At 37.9% G+C, this 17,733-nt stretch overlaps 1 protein-coding gene across 2 annotated transcripts in view; it reads right to left on the reverse strand.

The window, feature by feature from the left end:
* Positions 1 to 17,733, reverse strand: part of IPO11 (importin 11) — a 197,501-nt gene that overhangs the window by 104,696 nt on the left and 75,072 nt on the right. For both annotated transcript variants that reach the window (XM_043887205.1, XM_043887206.1), the window contains exons 17-20: positions 8,676 to 8,709; positions 8,427 to 8,467; positions 7,040 to 7,156; positions 2,186 to 2,299 (exon numbers count right to left, since the gene is read on the reverse strand). In XM_043887205.1, the coding sequence (XP_043743140.1) occupies positions 2,186 to 2,299; positions 7,040 to 7,156; positions 8,427 to 8,467; positions 8,676 to 8,709 (306 nt within the window). The remainder of the gene's footprint in view (positions 1 to 2,185; positions 2,300 to 7,039; positions 7,157 to 8,426; positions 8,468 to 8,675; positions 8,710 to 17,733) is intronic.

A 17,733-nucleotide genomic window follows, 5' to 3' on the forward strand; every position in this document is an offset into this window, starting at 1 on the left:
AAGAGTACAAAATGGTGCTCGACCTCTGACCTGCAGAACTGTGAGGTATTTTGAATGCCGTTTTATTCCTTTACATCTGTGGTAACTTGCTGCACGGTAACAGGAAACTTATAATAAACTAAGCAAACAAAATTATTAATACAGGAGCGGAGATTAGGCGGATGGTTGTACAGGATAGAAAATTAGCCATATATAATGATAAATGACTTCAACATTCTTTATATATGAACTCCGTGTATGTAGTCATACAAACACTAAATAGTGACCTAATTTAAATTATAATCTAACTATATTGGGAGGCTTGAAGGATAGGAGTCATGATACATAGGAAAATGAAAATTAAATCCTCATCTTCTATACAGGGAGGTCAAGAGATAATGATACACTATTTGGGTATCACCTCTGAAGGAAGACTTCTCTGATGACCCACATGAGGTCTTCAAGTCTGAGACAAGTAACCCACCAAGTACCCCACAGCACCCTGTTCTTACTGCTAAAAGAGCACTTAGCTGTCCAGTCTTTCCCTAGACAACCACATTCGCAGAAAGCCTGTCCTAGTCATTTCTGTTTCCCAGTGGCTAGTATGTATTGCATATTGCAGGTGTTCAAAAACATGTTTATCAAATAAATGAATGCCTACTTCTACTGCAGCCAACTACTGCAGGTGAGAAAGTTTATTTTCACTCATTATTACACTCCTCAATCAGACAGACTATCAGTCTAGGTTCCCAGAATTTTAAAAAGGAAAACAAAAATAAAAACAGACAAATACTTATACTAATATCTGTCTACTAAATTTCAATAAATAAATAAATAAAAATGATAGTTGAAAGATGCAACAATTTCCATGAAAGGAAACTGACCAACAACCCTAATAATTATATAATTTCCTCAAATGACTGAAAAACTTATTTTAAGGTAGTCTCATTTTTAATGTTAAACATTATATGCTTTCTCCAAGAAGGGCAGATGATTACTTAGCTGAAAACTTGCACCACTGGCCTATACATACCCAGGGTGTCACAATGAAAGGAAAAGGTCCTATAGATTCCAAACATTTCCCACAAGTTACTATAGCTTCCTAAGGTTTCCTGAGGTAACACTGCTTGAAGAGCACACCTCCTTCATAAAAATTTCAAATTGAGTCTAAAAACACATTTAGCAGAGATATAAGGCAAAAGACATGAGGATCACTCTGTTCTGATGCTTACATGAGCAATCTCAGACTAATTGCTAACCTTCTATTAACCTTTGTATCCTCATCTATTAAAGGGATACAATTTTTCAGGATAATCACAAGAATAGACAAAAGTGCTTAAAAAAATTTTTTTATCACTATCTATGTATCTAAAACTGTCTCAGATAGAAATTTATAACTGTAAAACTCACCATAAATATCTGGTAAAAGCATAAGTTTATGCTTCAAGGTGACTGAAAAAGGTTTTTTTTAAAAAAAAAAAAAAAACACTAATATTAGTTTAACTTATTGGAACACTTTAGAGTAGTAATTCTTAATTTTGAAAGAGATCTCCCCATTGGAAAAACTCTATCAACTTTTGCAGCAAAGGCAATAAAAGTCACTTGTGCATCCCTGCAGACAGATATTCTCATTAAGTGCTTGCCTCTCCATTCTCTTACCATCAGACCATAATCCACCCTAACAGTTCAAATGAGAACTGCAGCTCCAGCTCTCTCTGAAATTTTAGGGTCTCTCAACCTGCTGCACATCCCCATACCTCAAAGTCAATATATCGAGTATCAAATTAACTCCTTCCCTCAAAGGCAACTCACCTGTTTTTCTGTCTTCCCAACAATATGAAAGGGAAAATTTTTACTTTAAATTAAGTGAAAATGGAGAGTAAGTTTATGTTCTTCCCTGAATACCAAGGAAACGACATGCAAAAAACAACTGACTGTAAAAATCACAAGTCTATCTTCTGGGGACAACCGCCTCTAATGAAAGAAATTGTCTTTTAAACGTAGAGAATATTTTTTTATATGTCAAAAAATGCTCATAGTAAACATAAAAAAAGTGTGTTTAAATTCTGTAGATCACACATGAAAAAGAAAAATGTGAGGTCTTTCACTGCCACTAACACCAATCACATGAAAATAGTAAAAAAAAATTTTAAAGGAGGAGAAAATACAAAAAAACTAAACTAGAAACTGTGGAGAAGAAACTTACCTGAACAAGATGAATAAGTGTTGTCAGAATAGCACATCTCAACATATTGTGCTCTTCACTCTGCTTCCAAAGAAGAGGCAAATATTGTACCAAACATCCTACATACGGTCGTATCTATCACAATAGAAGCAGAGGAAGCAACAGAACTGTGTTAGCAAAGAAGGTGACTTATTTTAGAAACACTGACAGACCTATCAGGTCCCAGGTAGCAAATGGGTTAATACTTACTGGATGTAATGTATGAAGTATATATCCTTTTAAAGATAAATTCGACAGTACACAGAGACACAGAGCTCTAGGGTAAATCTTTTTAAATAATTTTAAACAAGCAGCAAATTTATTGCATGAAATAAAATTTAGGAATATAAAAGTTACTTCTTTAACAGAAATAATAGAAAATGCTGTTATATCCTGGTTCTTTTTAATGAAACAACTTATATAATTGGCAATTATAATGTTTTTAAAAGAGTCAGCATTTCCTCATTCATTCAACCATTACCAAATGGCATCTTTCAAGTATCAGGCCCTGAAGACTAGGCACCAAGAAGAGGAGGATATAAAGGTAAACATATGAACCCTTAATCCTTTTCAAAGGATAAAACTGTTAACCCCAATATGGATTAACTTCACCAGTTTTAAAAAATATCCCCTACATCACACACAGCACAGCTTGATAATGAGATTTTTGGAAAATAAAATGGAACCTGATTCCACACAGAACCTGGAAACAGCGCTCCAGGTTTAGGCCTACAGTCACCCAGTATTTGGAACTGACCTGGTGACAGTACACTTGGTGATAAAACAAAACACTAGAGTTTCACAGTTTCAGTACTATCAATCCCAAGGATTAAAAATTAAAATTTCTCCCATACATACGGCTGATTCACTTTGTTATACAGCAGAAACTGACACAATATTGTAAAGCATTATACTCCAATAATTAAAACAAAAAAATTGCTCCCAGAAACAGTAAGAGTGTCTTTATTCTGCTTATAAAACATCATACACTAAAAGTACAGCAAAAAAAATCTCTAAGATTTGTTCCCCCCCCGGGTTTAGGATAGGAGATACCAAAAGATAAGAAGTTAAATATTTGCCCAAATATTTCAGTGAGATAAAACTGAATAAATATTAAGAAACTCTTCTTGTATCCAATTCTGAATCATATTATTTTAACAGATATTTATTGAGCAGTTAATTTTGCTAAGTGCTCTATCTCAAAGATCCCTCCAATTAATTTATAAAGGCAGACCGGTTAATACATAAAAACAGGTTTCAGAGTAACTAATGCATTCATATTCAACTAAAAACAGCATGTTTTACTGATAAGGAAAGTTTGGGTTTTGAACAAATTAAACAGAATATCTTCCAAGGCATGGAAGAAAGGAAATATGTGCTATGAATTATAGACAGGGAGAATAATAAAACCAAGCACCCAATTACATTTGAAAGTCATGAAATATTTATATCCCAGTCTCAGTTGTTCATTAGAGTATGCTCTAAATTAAAATTAATGCTTCAAAGACACTATCTTAAAAACCACTCATATGATCTGAGAGAACAGCATTGAAACATGTATATTATCAAGTGTGAAACAGATCGCTAGTCCAGGTTGGATGCATGAGACAAGTGCTCAGGGCTGGTGCACTGGGACGACCCAGAGGGATGGGATGGGGAGGGACGTGGGAGTGGGGTTCGGGATGGGGAACACATGTAAATCCATGGCTGATTCATGTCAATGCATGGCAAAAACCACTACAATACTGTAAAGTAATTAGCCTCCAACTAATAAAAATAAATGGAAGAAAACAATCACTCATAGATTCAGTGTTGTAGGAGATTTTAAAAGGGGGCTGGCGATTAGAAAACAAAGTGATAACATGAGAGCCAACCACATTTCCTTAGGTTAGGAGGAGGGAGGTAAAAAAATAAATTATTAGGGCAACTGAGAAAACCTGAATATGGACTTGATATCAGAAAACAGTACTGCATCAATGTTAAGTTCTCTGAATCTAATCATGATTATGATTAAAAAGGAGAGGTCTAATATACTAGGGTAAAGTGCTGTGATGAAATGAAGTGAAGAATATATGGGTAGTGATTTACTACAACATGTCTGCATATTTAAAATTTTTCAATGAAAAGATGTAAAAGATTAAAAAAATACTATAAACAGTTCTTAAAGTGATTATGCATTTTTGGTAGACCAATGATCAGTTATTTAAATAACATTTTAAAAACACATAGAATTAAGAATGTTCTATAGGTATCAGGCTGAATATCCCACAACAGAAACTGAACCACCAGCATAGCACAACTGAGACGAGAGCACTCCTCCTCTGGCACTTCTCCTCCAAAAAACAGAATGGGGTGGGGCTCTCCTATGAGCATTATAGTCTCACCAGTTCATTCTACACAGGAAGATACCACTTTCATTCATAGCACATTGGAAAAACAAGTGAAACTCGAATATGTCACAGACTAACAAACGTTTTAACAAAGGTTCCATTCACAAGGGAATTTAAAAAGTAAGTCTCTATTAACATCTCATTTTAGCTAACACTTTCAACAGAATATTTAACATTTCACACTGGCTCTTTAATTTTTAATTTTGTTCTTTTCCTTCAGAAATGCTTAAGTCATTAAGAGATGCTTACCTGACATCTTATCTGATGATTAACACATTTTTTCTTGACTGTGTATTTACAGAATACCTGAACTGGAATAATTTATTTACAGGTTTTTCGAGTACTTCTTTTTTTAAAAAAAAAAGAAGAAATATAATCTTCAAAAAATTTCAAGCTATGGTATAAAGATGGTGACTTCCCTAAAACTTCAAAAACTATTATGTGTCAGAAAGTACAGCTGTAAGACGGCTCAAAATGTTTGCAATCCAGTAGACAAAATCATATTTATATACAAATGATACCTGAAGAATATCTAAGTGATGGTGTTGTTCAAAGGTTAACACAAGAGAATGTTTTTCCTGAAAACATTTTTCATGACCTTTTCCTATTCATGTTCTAAAAACAAAAAGTATTAATGGATAACTATATCTTATTTACTAATGATATAGACATATGAGCTGCTTAGGCTATGTGTGCTGTGAAAGATAACCATGGATAGAAACGAAAGAATTTTTAAATTTACTAAGCAAGAGTAATGTTAAACTTGTGTGGGAAAAGGTTTAGTGGTTTGGGGAGATAGGGCTAAGAAAATTCATTTCTACAAAAAGAAAAAAAAAGCCTTCTTTAAGAAATTCCCATTAGCCAGATGATATCTAAATAAGATTATTTAAAAAACTGCCAAATCTTGCTTCTACAATATAATCAATTTTTAAATAATTTATTGCAGTTGTACAGTAATCTGCATATTGAACATTTAATATTAAATATCTGTGATAATTTTATACTCAGGAATCCTTGAGAGTTATCTTTACCATTTTATACATGAGGACTCAAGGTTCAAGACCATATCCAAGCCAAAGAGCAGAGACAGGGACTTGAAATAAGTTTAAAACACAGTCTCAATGTTATTTATAAACCAATATCAAAATGAAACAATGTAATTAATGTAATAAGAAACACAACTGTTAAAAAATTTTAAGACATTACTACTTTTAGACACCAGGCCTCAAATCTGCTCAAAATGATTAATGGTCACTCAAAACTGCAATGGGTGTTCCATCAATATAACGCTGAATTCAGTTAGTTAGTCTGTTAGTGTTAGTTTCTCAGTCACGTCCAACTCTTTGTGACCCCATGGACTATAGCCTGCCAGACTCCACTGCTCATGGGAATCTCCATGAAAGAATACTGGAATGAGTTGCCATTGCCTTCTCCAGGGGAGCTTCCCAACCCAGAGATTGGACCTGGGTCTCCTGCATTGCAGGCAGATTCTTAGCTGAACTACCAGTGAGAAGGTTAACATTGAGTTTGAATATTATCAATGCCACTAAAACATCTGAACTTTGGCAAATTTCTTGAAGCCTCAAATTGTTCGAGATAATGAATTCTAATTCCCACTCAAAGGTTTTTTTAAGGATTAAATGAGAAATATATGCAAATCACCTGGCAGAGAAGTTGGAAACTTGTCATTACTCAATAATTGATAGCAATTCTCATCAACTGCTTAAGAATTAATAAGCAGGTTCAAGGTTGTCAGAAGTCACTAACAGATTCAGGAGCAGACTCCAGGACTGTGGACTTAAATTCAGTTATTTTTTCCTAATTAATACCTCACAGATTTACTCAGCACTTTTCAAATAAAAATATGCAGTGTAAACTTAGATGTAAGAAATTACAGGATAATTACAGTGTGGTTCCTGGATTAACAATTTTTCACAAACATTAGGAGTGATAAGGGAAACTGAATACAATTAAATAATAATTTACTGTTAAAAACTTTACATATTATTTTTACATTAAACCAGTGATGGATATAACATGGCCTAGACTGCAAAACACACTCAAGTTTTTAAGGTACAAACAACAGATTTCTGAGAATATTTGTATTTGCTGACTGACACTTGTGAGTATGCACTCAAACATATTAAATTTTAAAAAGTATTAGTCAATATAAACTGAATTTTATAAAAGATATATAATTTTGCTTTCTAACAAACAACACTACATTGTTGATCCAATTTTTTATTTCTTCATTTTCTTAGGTCATTTTTTAAAAACGCAAGTATAAAAGTCAATTTTGATACAGAACTGAAATCACAACCTAATAGAACCATTTTAATGAATGTTTTAACACTAAACAATGTGTACAAAGCAAAGATATTAATGAATTCTACATATACTCTACACATTTCTCTAACATTTATTTTCAAGTTTACAACAAAATTACCTGCACGTTGACTCTTTCAATCACACAAGATAGGACATGTAAAACATGCATCTTTGTGTCACATTCTGTAACTTGCTGAAGTAACTGAAAGAGTAGTGTGAACATAGTTTCCAAATACTGTAGGTAAAAAGAAAAAATAAAAGTTTGGTACAGAAATGTAAAAAACCTTCACATAAAGACAGAAATAAGAAGTAAAAAAAAAAAAGAAAGAAATAAGTAAAATTAAGTCATAATATCAAAGAAATAAAAGACAAATAGACAAAACCTTACCATTACCTATACAACTTCAAATTGGTTAAGTTGTCAATATTTAGGGCAGTGATCTTCTTCTTTATTGCTGTTAAATGTGCCCATTTTCTAATTTAATTCACCCACAAATGTTTTCAGAGAAAAAGTGTGTCTGAACTTTCTGTGTTTAAAGTTTATACAGCTAATTCAACCTTTAAAAGTGCTTTGTCACTTCTTTTCCACATATGCCTATTGTTTTGCAAAGTCTACTCATTATAGCAAGAGGAATGCCATTACTGCACTCACATACCAGTTTTCTGATATAAATTTTTGTAGACAAACACTTGTAATTGTAAGTACAACAAAATGTTTCTGATTAGGAAATAGAAAACAAAAAACCTATGTCTGACTTTTAACTTCTGCATCATGAAAGTTATAGTAGAAATTAACAAATCATAGGATGTCAGATACAGAAACGTCTGCTCTTTCAGATATTTGGTTCACCTTTAAACAGATTGGTAAAACATCTTCCTTTCATCCAAAAGCATTTAATGATTCTTCTATTAAAGAAAAATCTCTGTTCTACAAGTTTACCCATTTATGACTCCATAAGAAATATAGGCAGATATTTTATCATAAAGTTTTCTTGTCTAGCCCTCTCAAGAAAACCAAACACTAAGGCCCCAATCATACTTACATATTTAACAAGTGTTTACTGAGTCACAACTATGTGGAAACAAAATAGGTGCTGAGGGTTGAGTGAAGAAAAAAAAGGAGTAAGACTAGGTATTGTGCTTTTCAGGCAATTGGTACTCTTGTGTAGGATAGACATATATACACAGACAACAGAGGGGGATAACCTAAGGATGAAAAGTAACAGACAAACATGAAATGAAATGAATAGATGCCTTATAATAGTGAGAACAAAAAGTGCAGCAGTCAACTCTAAAATGGATGACAAGATAATGAAACAAAAACAAACATAATTATTAAAATTAAAGTTACCAATAAAAGCGATCACTTCCAAAATAATCTAAATATACTTTTGAAAGCAGCTTTACTAAATAATAGATACATACAATTTCAGCTGTAAAATAACACAATATTCAAAAGACATAAGCAGAGAAATTGTTGTAAAACCTGAAATAAATATTCTTACCGGCAGAAACTGATCTGTTCTAAACTCAAAATCATCAACAGGTGAAGAGCGGTTAAGGAATACTGAGAATACATGAAATTGAGAATATATGAAATTATCAGGATAAAATATATGTAAAAACCAAATATAACAAACCAATCAAAAATTACATTTTAAACTACCTCATAAATTACTTTTTAAAAATAATTAATTTTAAAGTGTTGCTAAAATCCCTTGCAGTGAAGTATTTTTAAAATATTTAAAGGATATTTAACTTCAGAGTTGTAGCTGTTTCAATACGGACCTAAAAAGAAAATATATTGTGAAATCTGAATCATTCTGGAATTAGTAAACATCATTAACAACGAATGAGAAAAAAACATATCACATATTAATTTCTCTATCCTTTTTGTTAATATGAAAGTCACAATGTACATTAACATCTAGAAACAAAAGGACATTCTCCTTCGCAAGCAAGGGCTAAAAAGAAAAAGTAAAATTTTATCATTTCCCACCCTTCTCAGTTAACCATGATTTGCTTAATCCAGTCGAAAAATAATTTGCCATAAATCTGCAGAGACTGTGAGACTGAGAGAAAAGACTGTGGATGATGCCAGAGGGAAAGGGCAAGTTGAGAAGCAGAGAAGAGAAGCAGGAAAACAGGGCGGGCCTAGGGAAGCTGGAGGATGTTAAGTGAAGAGGAGCAGGGAGAAGAGAAAGAAGGCGGAGAAGGAAAAAGAACACAAAATGCCACTTGTAACCTCAATTACAGGAAGTTCTTGAAACAACCAAAAGATAAAGTCTGCGACTTTCTAAACCTCAAAGTTCACAAGAGCTTTCTACAAGCTCTTGACCTTGCCAAATCACATTTTTTTGTGTGTGTATCAGCATGTTATGTGGGAAAATCATATCATGACAGCATATTCTACATTTCCTTTCAGGTTTTACCTGTGACTTGGCCAGCTAAATGGCACAGGCTACCACACTCCATCTCCACACCAAGTAACACAAACTCAAGCCGTGAATAAATTCTATATGCTACTCTGCAAAATAATGTATCTACAACTTTTAATCTCCTGACCAACAGCCTCTAGTTTTTTAGATGCTGTTACGCTTTCCACACCTATAACAGCAACTGGTTTTTCCTTTCAAGTCATTTTCTACAGACAGTTTTGATCATTTTACAGGAGCTGAGGACTTAAGGTGCTTATTAGCCATGTTCATTGAGTTAGCTAAGTACTCTAGTGCCACATCTAGAGATCATAAAAACCTTGTGCGCAGCTGCTTTCTCATCTGCTTTTTCTTTTTTGTCATTGTTTCTAAAGGTAACACGAACATTTCTAGATTTTTAAATGATTTAACAAATGTGCTGATTATCCAATATACATAAAGCACTATGCCAAGTGTTCTACTATGAAATGACCTAATGAAAAGATGACATACTCATGCAATTAAAAATATTCAACAAGGAACTATTTCTCCCAGGCATTATGTTGGGTGTTGTAGAAAAAGAGTTGAGTAAGACACACCTCCTCTTCATGGATCACAACCCTGTTGTGACGAAGGGGATTGTCTAACTCAATGCAGCTGTGAGCCATGCCATGCAGGGTCACCCAAGATGGACAAGTCATAGTTAAGAGTCCTGACAAAACATGGTTTGCTGGATATAGGAATGGCAAACTCCAGTATTTTTACCACAAGAACCCCATGAAAAGGCAAAAAGATAAGACACCAGAAAATGAGGCCCCCAGGTCAGAAGGTGTCCAATATGCTACTGGGGAAAAGCAGGGGGCAATTACAAAGAGCCCCAGAAAAAATGAAGCAGCAGGGCCAAAGCAGAAACAATGTCCAGTTGTGGATGTGTCTGATGATGTTGTAAAAAACAACATTGCGTAGGAATCTGGAATATCAGGTCCATGAATCAAGGTAAATTCGGATGTAAGCAGGAGATGGCAAGAGTGAACATTGACATTTTAGTCCATCAATCAGTGAAATAAATTAGTGAACTAAAATGGACAGGAATGGATGAACTTAATTCAGATGACCATTGTATCTATTACTGTGGGCAAGAATCCCTTAGGAGAAATGGAGTAGCCCTCACAGTCAACAGAAGAGTCTGAAATGAAGTACTTGGGTGCAGTCTCAAAATGGACAGAATGATCTCAGTTTATCTCCAAGGCAAGCCATTCAACATCACAGTAATCCAAGCCTATGCCCCTACCACTGATGCTGAAGAAGGTGAAGTTAACCAGTTCTACAAAGACCTATAAGACCTTCTAGAACTAACACCAAAAAAAAAAGACATCCTTTTCATCACAGGAGGTTGAAATGCAAAAGCAGGAAGTCAAGAGATACCTGGACTACCACACAAGTTTGGCTGTGGAGTACAAAATGAAGCAGGGCAAAGGCTAACAGAATTCTACCAAGAGAATGAACCTGTCATAGCAAACACCTTTTTCCAACAACACAAGAGACAACTCTACACATGGACATCACCAAATGGTCAATACTGAAATCAGACTGATTTATATTCTTTGCAGCCGAAGACAGAGAAGCTCTACACAGTCAGCAAAAACAAGACGGGGAGCTGACTGTGGCTCAAATCATGAGCACCTTATTGAAAATTCAGGCTTCAACTGAAGAAAGTAGGAAAAACCACTCGGCCATTCAGGTATGACCTGTATCAAATCCCTTAAGATTATACAGTGAAGGTTACGAGTAGATTCAAGGGATTAGATCTGGTAGACAGAGCGCCTGCAGAGCTATAGAAGGAGGTTCGTAGCAATGTACAGGAGGCGGTGACCAAAACCATCCCCGAGAAAAAGAGATGCAAGAGGTAAAATAGTTGTCTGAGGAGCTGAGGAAAGAAGATGAGCGAAAAGCAAGGGAGAAAGGGAAAGATATACCCAACTGAATGCAGAGTTCCAGAGAACAGAAGGAGAGACAAGAAGGCCTTCTTAAACGAACAACGCAAAGAAGTAGAGGAAAACAAGAGACTGGGCAAGGCTAGAGATCTCTTAATAAAACTGGAGACATCAAGGGAACATTTTATGCAAGGGTGGGCATAATAAAGGACAGAAATGGGAAGTACCTAACAGAAGAGATTAAGGTGGCAAGAATACACAGAACTATACAAAAAAGATCTTAGTGACCCAGATGAGTACGATGGTGTGGTCACTCACCTAGAGCCAGGCATTCTGGAAGGTGAAGTCAAATGAGCCTTAGGAAGCATTACTGCAAACAAAGCTAGTAGAGATGTGAAATTCCAGCTGAGGTATTTCAAATGCTAAAAGATGTTGCTGTTAAAGTACTGCACTCAATACGTTTGCAAATTTGGAAAACTCAGCAGGGGCCACAGGACTGGAAGCAGTCAGTTTTCATTCCAATCCCAAAGAAGGGCAATGCCAAAGAATGCTTCCATAGAATTGTGCTCATTTCACATGCTAGAAAGGTTATGCTCAAAATCCTTCAAACTAGTCTTCAGCAGTATGTGAACCAAGAACTTCCAGATTTACAAGCTGGGTTTAGAAAAGGCACAGGAACCAGAGATCAAGCTGCCAACATTCACTGGATTACAGAGGATGCAAGGGAATTCCAGAAAAACATCTAGTCCTGCTTCATTGACTACCCTAAAGTCTTTGATTGTGCAGATCACAACAAACTGTGGAACTTTCTTAAAGAGATGGGAGTACCAGACCACCCTTACCTGTCTCCTGAGAAACCTGTATGCAAGTCAAGAAGCAACAGAACCAAATATGGAACAACAGACTGGTTCAAAATTGGGAAAGGAGTATTAAGAAGCAGAGATATCATTCTGCTGACCAAAACACATATAGTCAAAGCTACGGTTTTTCAGTACTTAACGTACAAATGTGAGAGTTGGACTATAAAGAAGCCTGAGTGCCAAAGAATTGGTGCTTCTGAATTGTGGTGCTGCAGAAGATTTGAGAGTCCCCTTGACTGCAAGGCTCTGTTTACTTGACTGCCACTCTGTTTACTTAACTTATATGCAGACTACATCAGGAGAAGTGCTGGGCTAGATGAATTAAGGCTGGAATTAAGAATGCCAGGAGAAATAACAACAAATTCAGATATGCAGATGATACCATTCTAGTGGCAGAAAGCAAAGAGGAACCAAAGAGCCTCTTGGCGAAGGTAAAAGAAAAGAGTGAAAAAGCTGGCTTAAAACTCAACATTCAAAAAATGAAGTTGATGGCATCTGGTCCCATCACTTCATGGAAAATAGAAGGGGTAAGTGTGGAAGCAGTGACAAATTTTATTTTCTTGGACTCCACAATCACTGCTGATGGTGACTGCAGCCATGAAATTAAAAGATGCTTGCTCTCTGGAAGGAAAGTTATGACAGGCCTAGACAACATACTAGGAAGCAGAGACATCACTCTGCCGACAAAAGCCCATATAGTCAAAGCTATAGTTTTTCAGTTGTCACGTACAGATGTGAGAGTTGGACCATAAAAAAGGTTGAGCACCAAAGAATTGATGCTTCTGAATTGTGATGCTGCAGAGCATTTGAGAGTCCCTTGGACTGCAAGGAGAGCAATCCAGTCAATCCGAAAGGAAATCAACCCTAAATATTCACTGGAAGGACTGATGCTAAAGCTCCAATATTTTGGCCACCTGATTCAAAAGGCCAACTCACTGGAAAAGACCCTGATGCTAGGAAAGACTGAAGGCAAAAGGAAAAGAGGGCAGCAGAGAGCAACATAGTTAGATAGCATCACTGACTCAATGGACAAGAATCTGAGCAAACTCTGGGAGATAGTGAAAGGGAAGCCTGCTGTGCTGCAGAACATGGGGTTGCAAAGAGTGGGACATGACTAAGTGACTGAACAAGAACAAGATACACTTAGTCCTTGTTATCAAAAAGCTTACAATTGGGGGGAGGAGCCAAGATGGCGGAGGAGTAGGACGGGGAGACCACTTTCTCTCCTACAAATTCATCAAAAGAATAACTGAATGCAGAGCAAACCTCACAAAACAACTTCTGATCGCTAGCTGAGGTCATCAGGCGCCCAGAAAAGCAGACCATTGTCTTCGAAAGGAGGTAGGACAAAATATAAAAGATAAAAAGTGAGACAAAAGAGCTAAGGACGGAGACCCGTCCCGGGAAGGGAGTCTTAGGCGGCCTTGCTTGGGCTAGGGTCCGGGCCTGAGTGCCCTGAGGACAATCGGAGGGAGCTTCTGTGAGGTGCCAACTTGAACTGTGGGAGAGCAAAAGAGAGAAAATTAACCGGCCGGAACACACTGCCGGCCGTTCGCAGAACAAAGGGACGGAGAAAGTCCCAAGAAGAGGTCGCAGGCTGCGGACCCGCCCAGCCCCGCCGGAGGCAGGAGGCAGGGGGGAGGGGAAGGTCGCAGCGAGACACAGGGCGCAGGCACCCGACCGGCGCGGGCGGGGACTGGGGCTGGGGACGCAGAGGGCGCAAGGCGCGCGCACCCGACTGGCGTCAGCGGAAACTGAGACTGGGCCCGCGGAAGGGAGTGAGTGTGCCACACCTGGGGATAGTGCGCCCATCAAGCCCCTCGCTGCCTGGACCGCTCTGACGGGGAAGGCACAGAGAGCAGGTGCAGCTTTTCCTTCCGCGCTTTTGTGTAACACCCGAGGGCTGGAACCTAGCGCAGCGCGGGGCGCGCTCCATATAGAACAGCCGGGAGCCTGAGCAGCGGCAGACGAAGAAAGCAGCGTCAGCCCCTCCCGGCAGCGCCAGCCCGCCCCCGCAGGGCCAGCCCCTCCCCGCAGCGTCAGCCCCGCCCCGCAGCGCCAGCCCCTCCCCGCAGCGCCAGCCCCGCCCCGCAGCGTCAGCCCCGCCCCGCAGCGCAACGGAACTAGCTAACTGAATAAGAGCCCACCTCCGCCCGCCTGTGTCAGGGCGGAAATGAGGCTCTGAAGAGACCGGCAAACAGAAGCCAAATAAACAAAGGGAACCGCTTCAGAAGGGACTGGTGCAACAGATTAAAATCCCTGTAGAAAACACCGACTTCACCGGAAGGGCCCTGTAGATATCGAGAAGTGTAAGCTGGAACGAGGAGCTATCTGAAACTGAGCCGAACCCACACTGACTGCAGCAGCTCCAGAGAAACTCCTAGATATATTTTTACTTTTTTTTTTCTAAGTAAGGAAAAAAAAAAATTTTTTTTTATTTTTTCTTTTTTATTTTTTCTCTTTTATTTTCCTTTAAAATTCCCTATTACTCCCCCATTACTCCTTAACTTTCATTTACATAGATTTTTACGATTTTTTTAATTAGGGGAAAAAAAAATTTTTTTTTTCTTTCTTTTTTTTTTTTTTGTTTTTTTTTCTTTTTTTTCTTTTTTCTTCTTTTTTTTCCTTTCCGTTTTCTCTTTTATTTTCTATTTTTCTTTTTCTCTTATTTCTTTTAAAGTCCTCTAGTACTCCTCTACTACTCTTCATTTTCATTTTCACTACACTATAACCTTACCAAAAAAAAAAAGAGAAGCCCTATCTTTAAACCGAAGATTATTCTCTCCCAATCTTGACTCTCTGTTTTCTACCTCAGAACACCTCTATTTCCTCCTTTCCCCTTCTCTTCCCAATCCAATTCTGTGAATCCTTGTAGGTGTCTGAGATACGGAGAACACTCTGGGAACAGACAGCTGCGTAGATCTGTCTCTCTCCTCTTGAGTCCCCCTTTTTCTCCTCCTGCTCATCTCTATCTCCCTCCTCCCTTTTCTCCTGTTCATGTAACTCTGTGAACCTCTCTGGGTGTCCCTAACAGGGGAGAATCTTTTCGCCATTAACCTAGAAGTTTTATTATCAGTGCTGTATAGTTGGAGAAGTCCTGAGACTACAGGAAGAATAAAACTGAAATCCAGAGGCAGGAAACTTAAGCCCAAAACCTGAGAACACCAGAAAACTCCTGACTACATGGAACTTTAAGCAATAAGTGACCGTCCAAAAGCCTCCATACCTACACTGAAACTAACCACCACCCAAGAGCCAGTAAGTTTTACAGCAAGACATACCATGCAAATTCTCCAGCAACACAGGAACATAGCCCCGAATGTCAACATACAGACTGCCCAAGGTGACACCTAACACATAGACCCATCTCAAAACTCATTACTGGGCACTCCATTGCTCTCCAAAAAGAAGAAATCAAGTTCCACGCACCAGTACACTGACGCAAGCTTCCCTAACCGGGAAACCTTGACAAGCCAATCGTCTAACCCCACCCACTGGGTAAATCCTCCACAATAAAAAGGAACCACAGACCTCCAGAATACAGAAAGTCCACTCCAGACACAGCAATCTAAACAAGATGAAAAGGCAAAGAAATACCCAACAGGTAAAGGAACATGAAAAATGCCCACCAAGTCAAACAAAAGAGGAGGAGATAGGGAATCTACCTGAAAAAGAATTTAGAATAATGATAATAAAAATGATCCAAAATCTTGAAAACAAAATGGAGTTACAGATAAATAGCCTGGAGACAAAGATTGAAAAGATACAAGAATTGTTTAATAAAGACCTAGAAGAAATAAAAAAGAGTCAATTAAAAATGAACAATGCAATGAATGAGATCAAAAACACTTTGGAGGGAACCAAGAGTAGAATAACGGAGGCAGAAGATAGGATAAGTGAGGTAGAAGATAAAATGGTGGAAATAAATGAAGCAGAGAGGAAAAAAGGATCAAAAGAAATGAGGACAACCTCAGGGACCTCTGGGACACTGTGAAACGCCCCAACATTCGAATCATAGGAGTTCCAGAAGAAGAAGACAAAAAGAAAGGCCATGAGAAAATACTCGAGGAGATAATAGCTGAAAACTTCCCTAAAATGGGGAAGGAAATAGCCACTCAAGTCCAAGAAACCCAGAGAGTCCCAAACAGGATAAACCCAAGGCGAAACACCCCAAGACACATATTAATCAAACTAACAAAGATCAAACACAAAGAACAAATATTAAAAGCAGCAAGGGAAAAACAACAAATAACACACAAAGGGATTCCCATAAGGATAACAGCTGACCTATCAATAGAAACCCTCCAGGCCAGAAGGGAATGGCAGGACGTCCTGAAAGTAATGAAAGAGAATAACCTACAACCTAGATTACTGTATCCAGCAAGGATCTCATTCAGATATGAAGGAGAACTCAAAAGCTTTACAGATAAGCAAAAGCTGAGAGAATTCAGCACCACCAAACCAGCTCTTCAACAAATGCTAAAGGATCTTCTCTAGACAGGAAATGCAGAAAGGTTGTATAAACGTGAACCCAAAACAACAAAGTAAATAGCAACGGGACCACACCTATCAATAATTACCTTAAATGTAAATGGGTTGAATGCCCCAACCAAAAGACAAAGATTGGCTGAATGGATACAAAAACAAGACCCCCATATATGCTGTCTACAAGAAACCCACCTCAAAACAAGAGACACATACAGACTAAAAGTGAAGGGCTGGAAAAAAATATTTCATGCAAATGGAGACCAAAAGAAAGCAGGAGTCGCAATACTCATATCAGATAAAATAGACTTTCAAATAAAAGCTGTGAAAAGAGACAAAGAAGGACACTACATAATGATCAAAGGATCAATCCAAGAAGAAGATATAACAATTATAAATATATATGCACCCAACATAGGAGCACCGCAATATGTACGGCAAACACTAACGAGTATGAAAGAGGAAATTAATAGTAACACAATAATAGTGGGAGACTTTAATACCCCACTCAAAAAGCTTACAATTCAGCAGGGGGGAAAAAACACCCAGATATTAAGTAATTATTAATAAAAATGGCTAATATGAAGAGCTTAAGAACAGGATAATTCCCTTGAGAACATGAACTATTTCTAGGATCTTCAAATTGTCAGTATTTAGTACATTGTGCGGAGAAGGCAGTGGCACCCAACTCCAGTACTCTTGCCTGGAAAATCCCATGGACGGAGGAGCCTGGTAGGCTGCAGTCCATGGGGTCGCCAAAAGTCGGATACGACTAAGCGACTTCACTTTCACTTTTCACTTTCATGCATTGAAGAAGGTAATGGCAACCCACTCCAGTGTTCTTGCCTGGAGAATCCCAGGGATGGGGGAGCCTGGTGGGCTGCCATCTGTGGGGTCGCACAGAGTCGGACACGACTGAAGTGACTTAGCAGCAGCAGCAGCAGTACATTGTGAGGCACACAACTGGCACAGTGGCAGTAATTTAATTCACAAACAACAGGACATGAAACATGCCCCGCCACCCGCCCCCAGAAAGGAAATGAAACTGCCAACAGCAACTTATCCTTAAATCTTCATTCATCTTCCTCCACAAAAGGACCAGAGATGCACGCTACCCAC

This window comes from Cervus elaphus, chromosome 25 (genome assembly GCF_910594005.1).
Source record: "Cervus elaphus chromosome 25, mCerEla1.1, whole genome shotgun sequence".
Taxonomy (NCBI): Eukaryota; Metazoa; Chordata; class Mammalia; order Artiodactyla; family Cervidae; genus Cervus; species Cervus elaphus.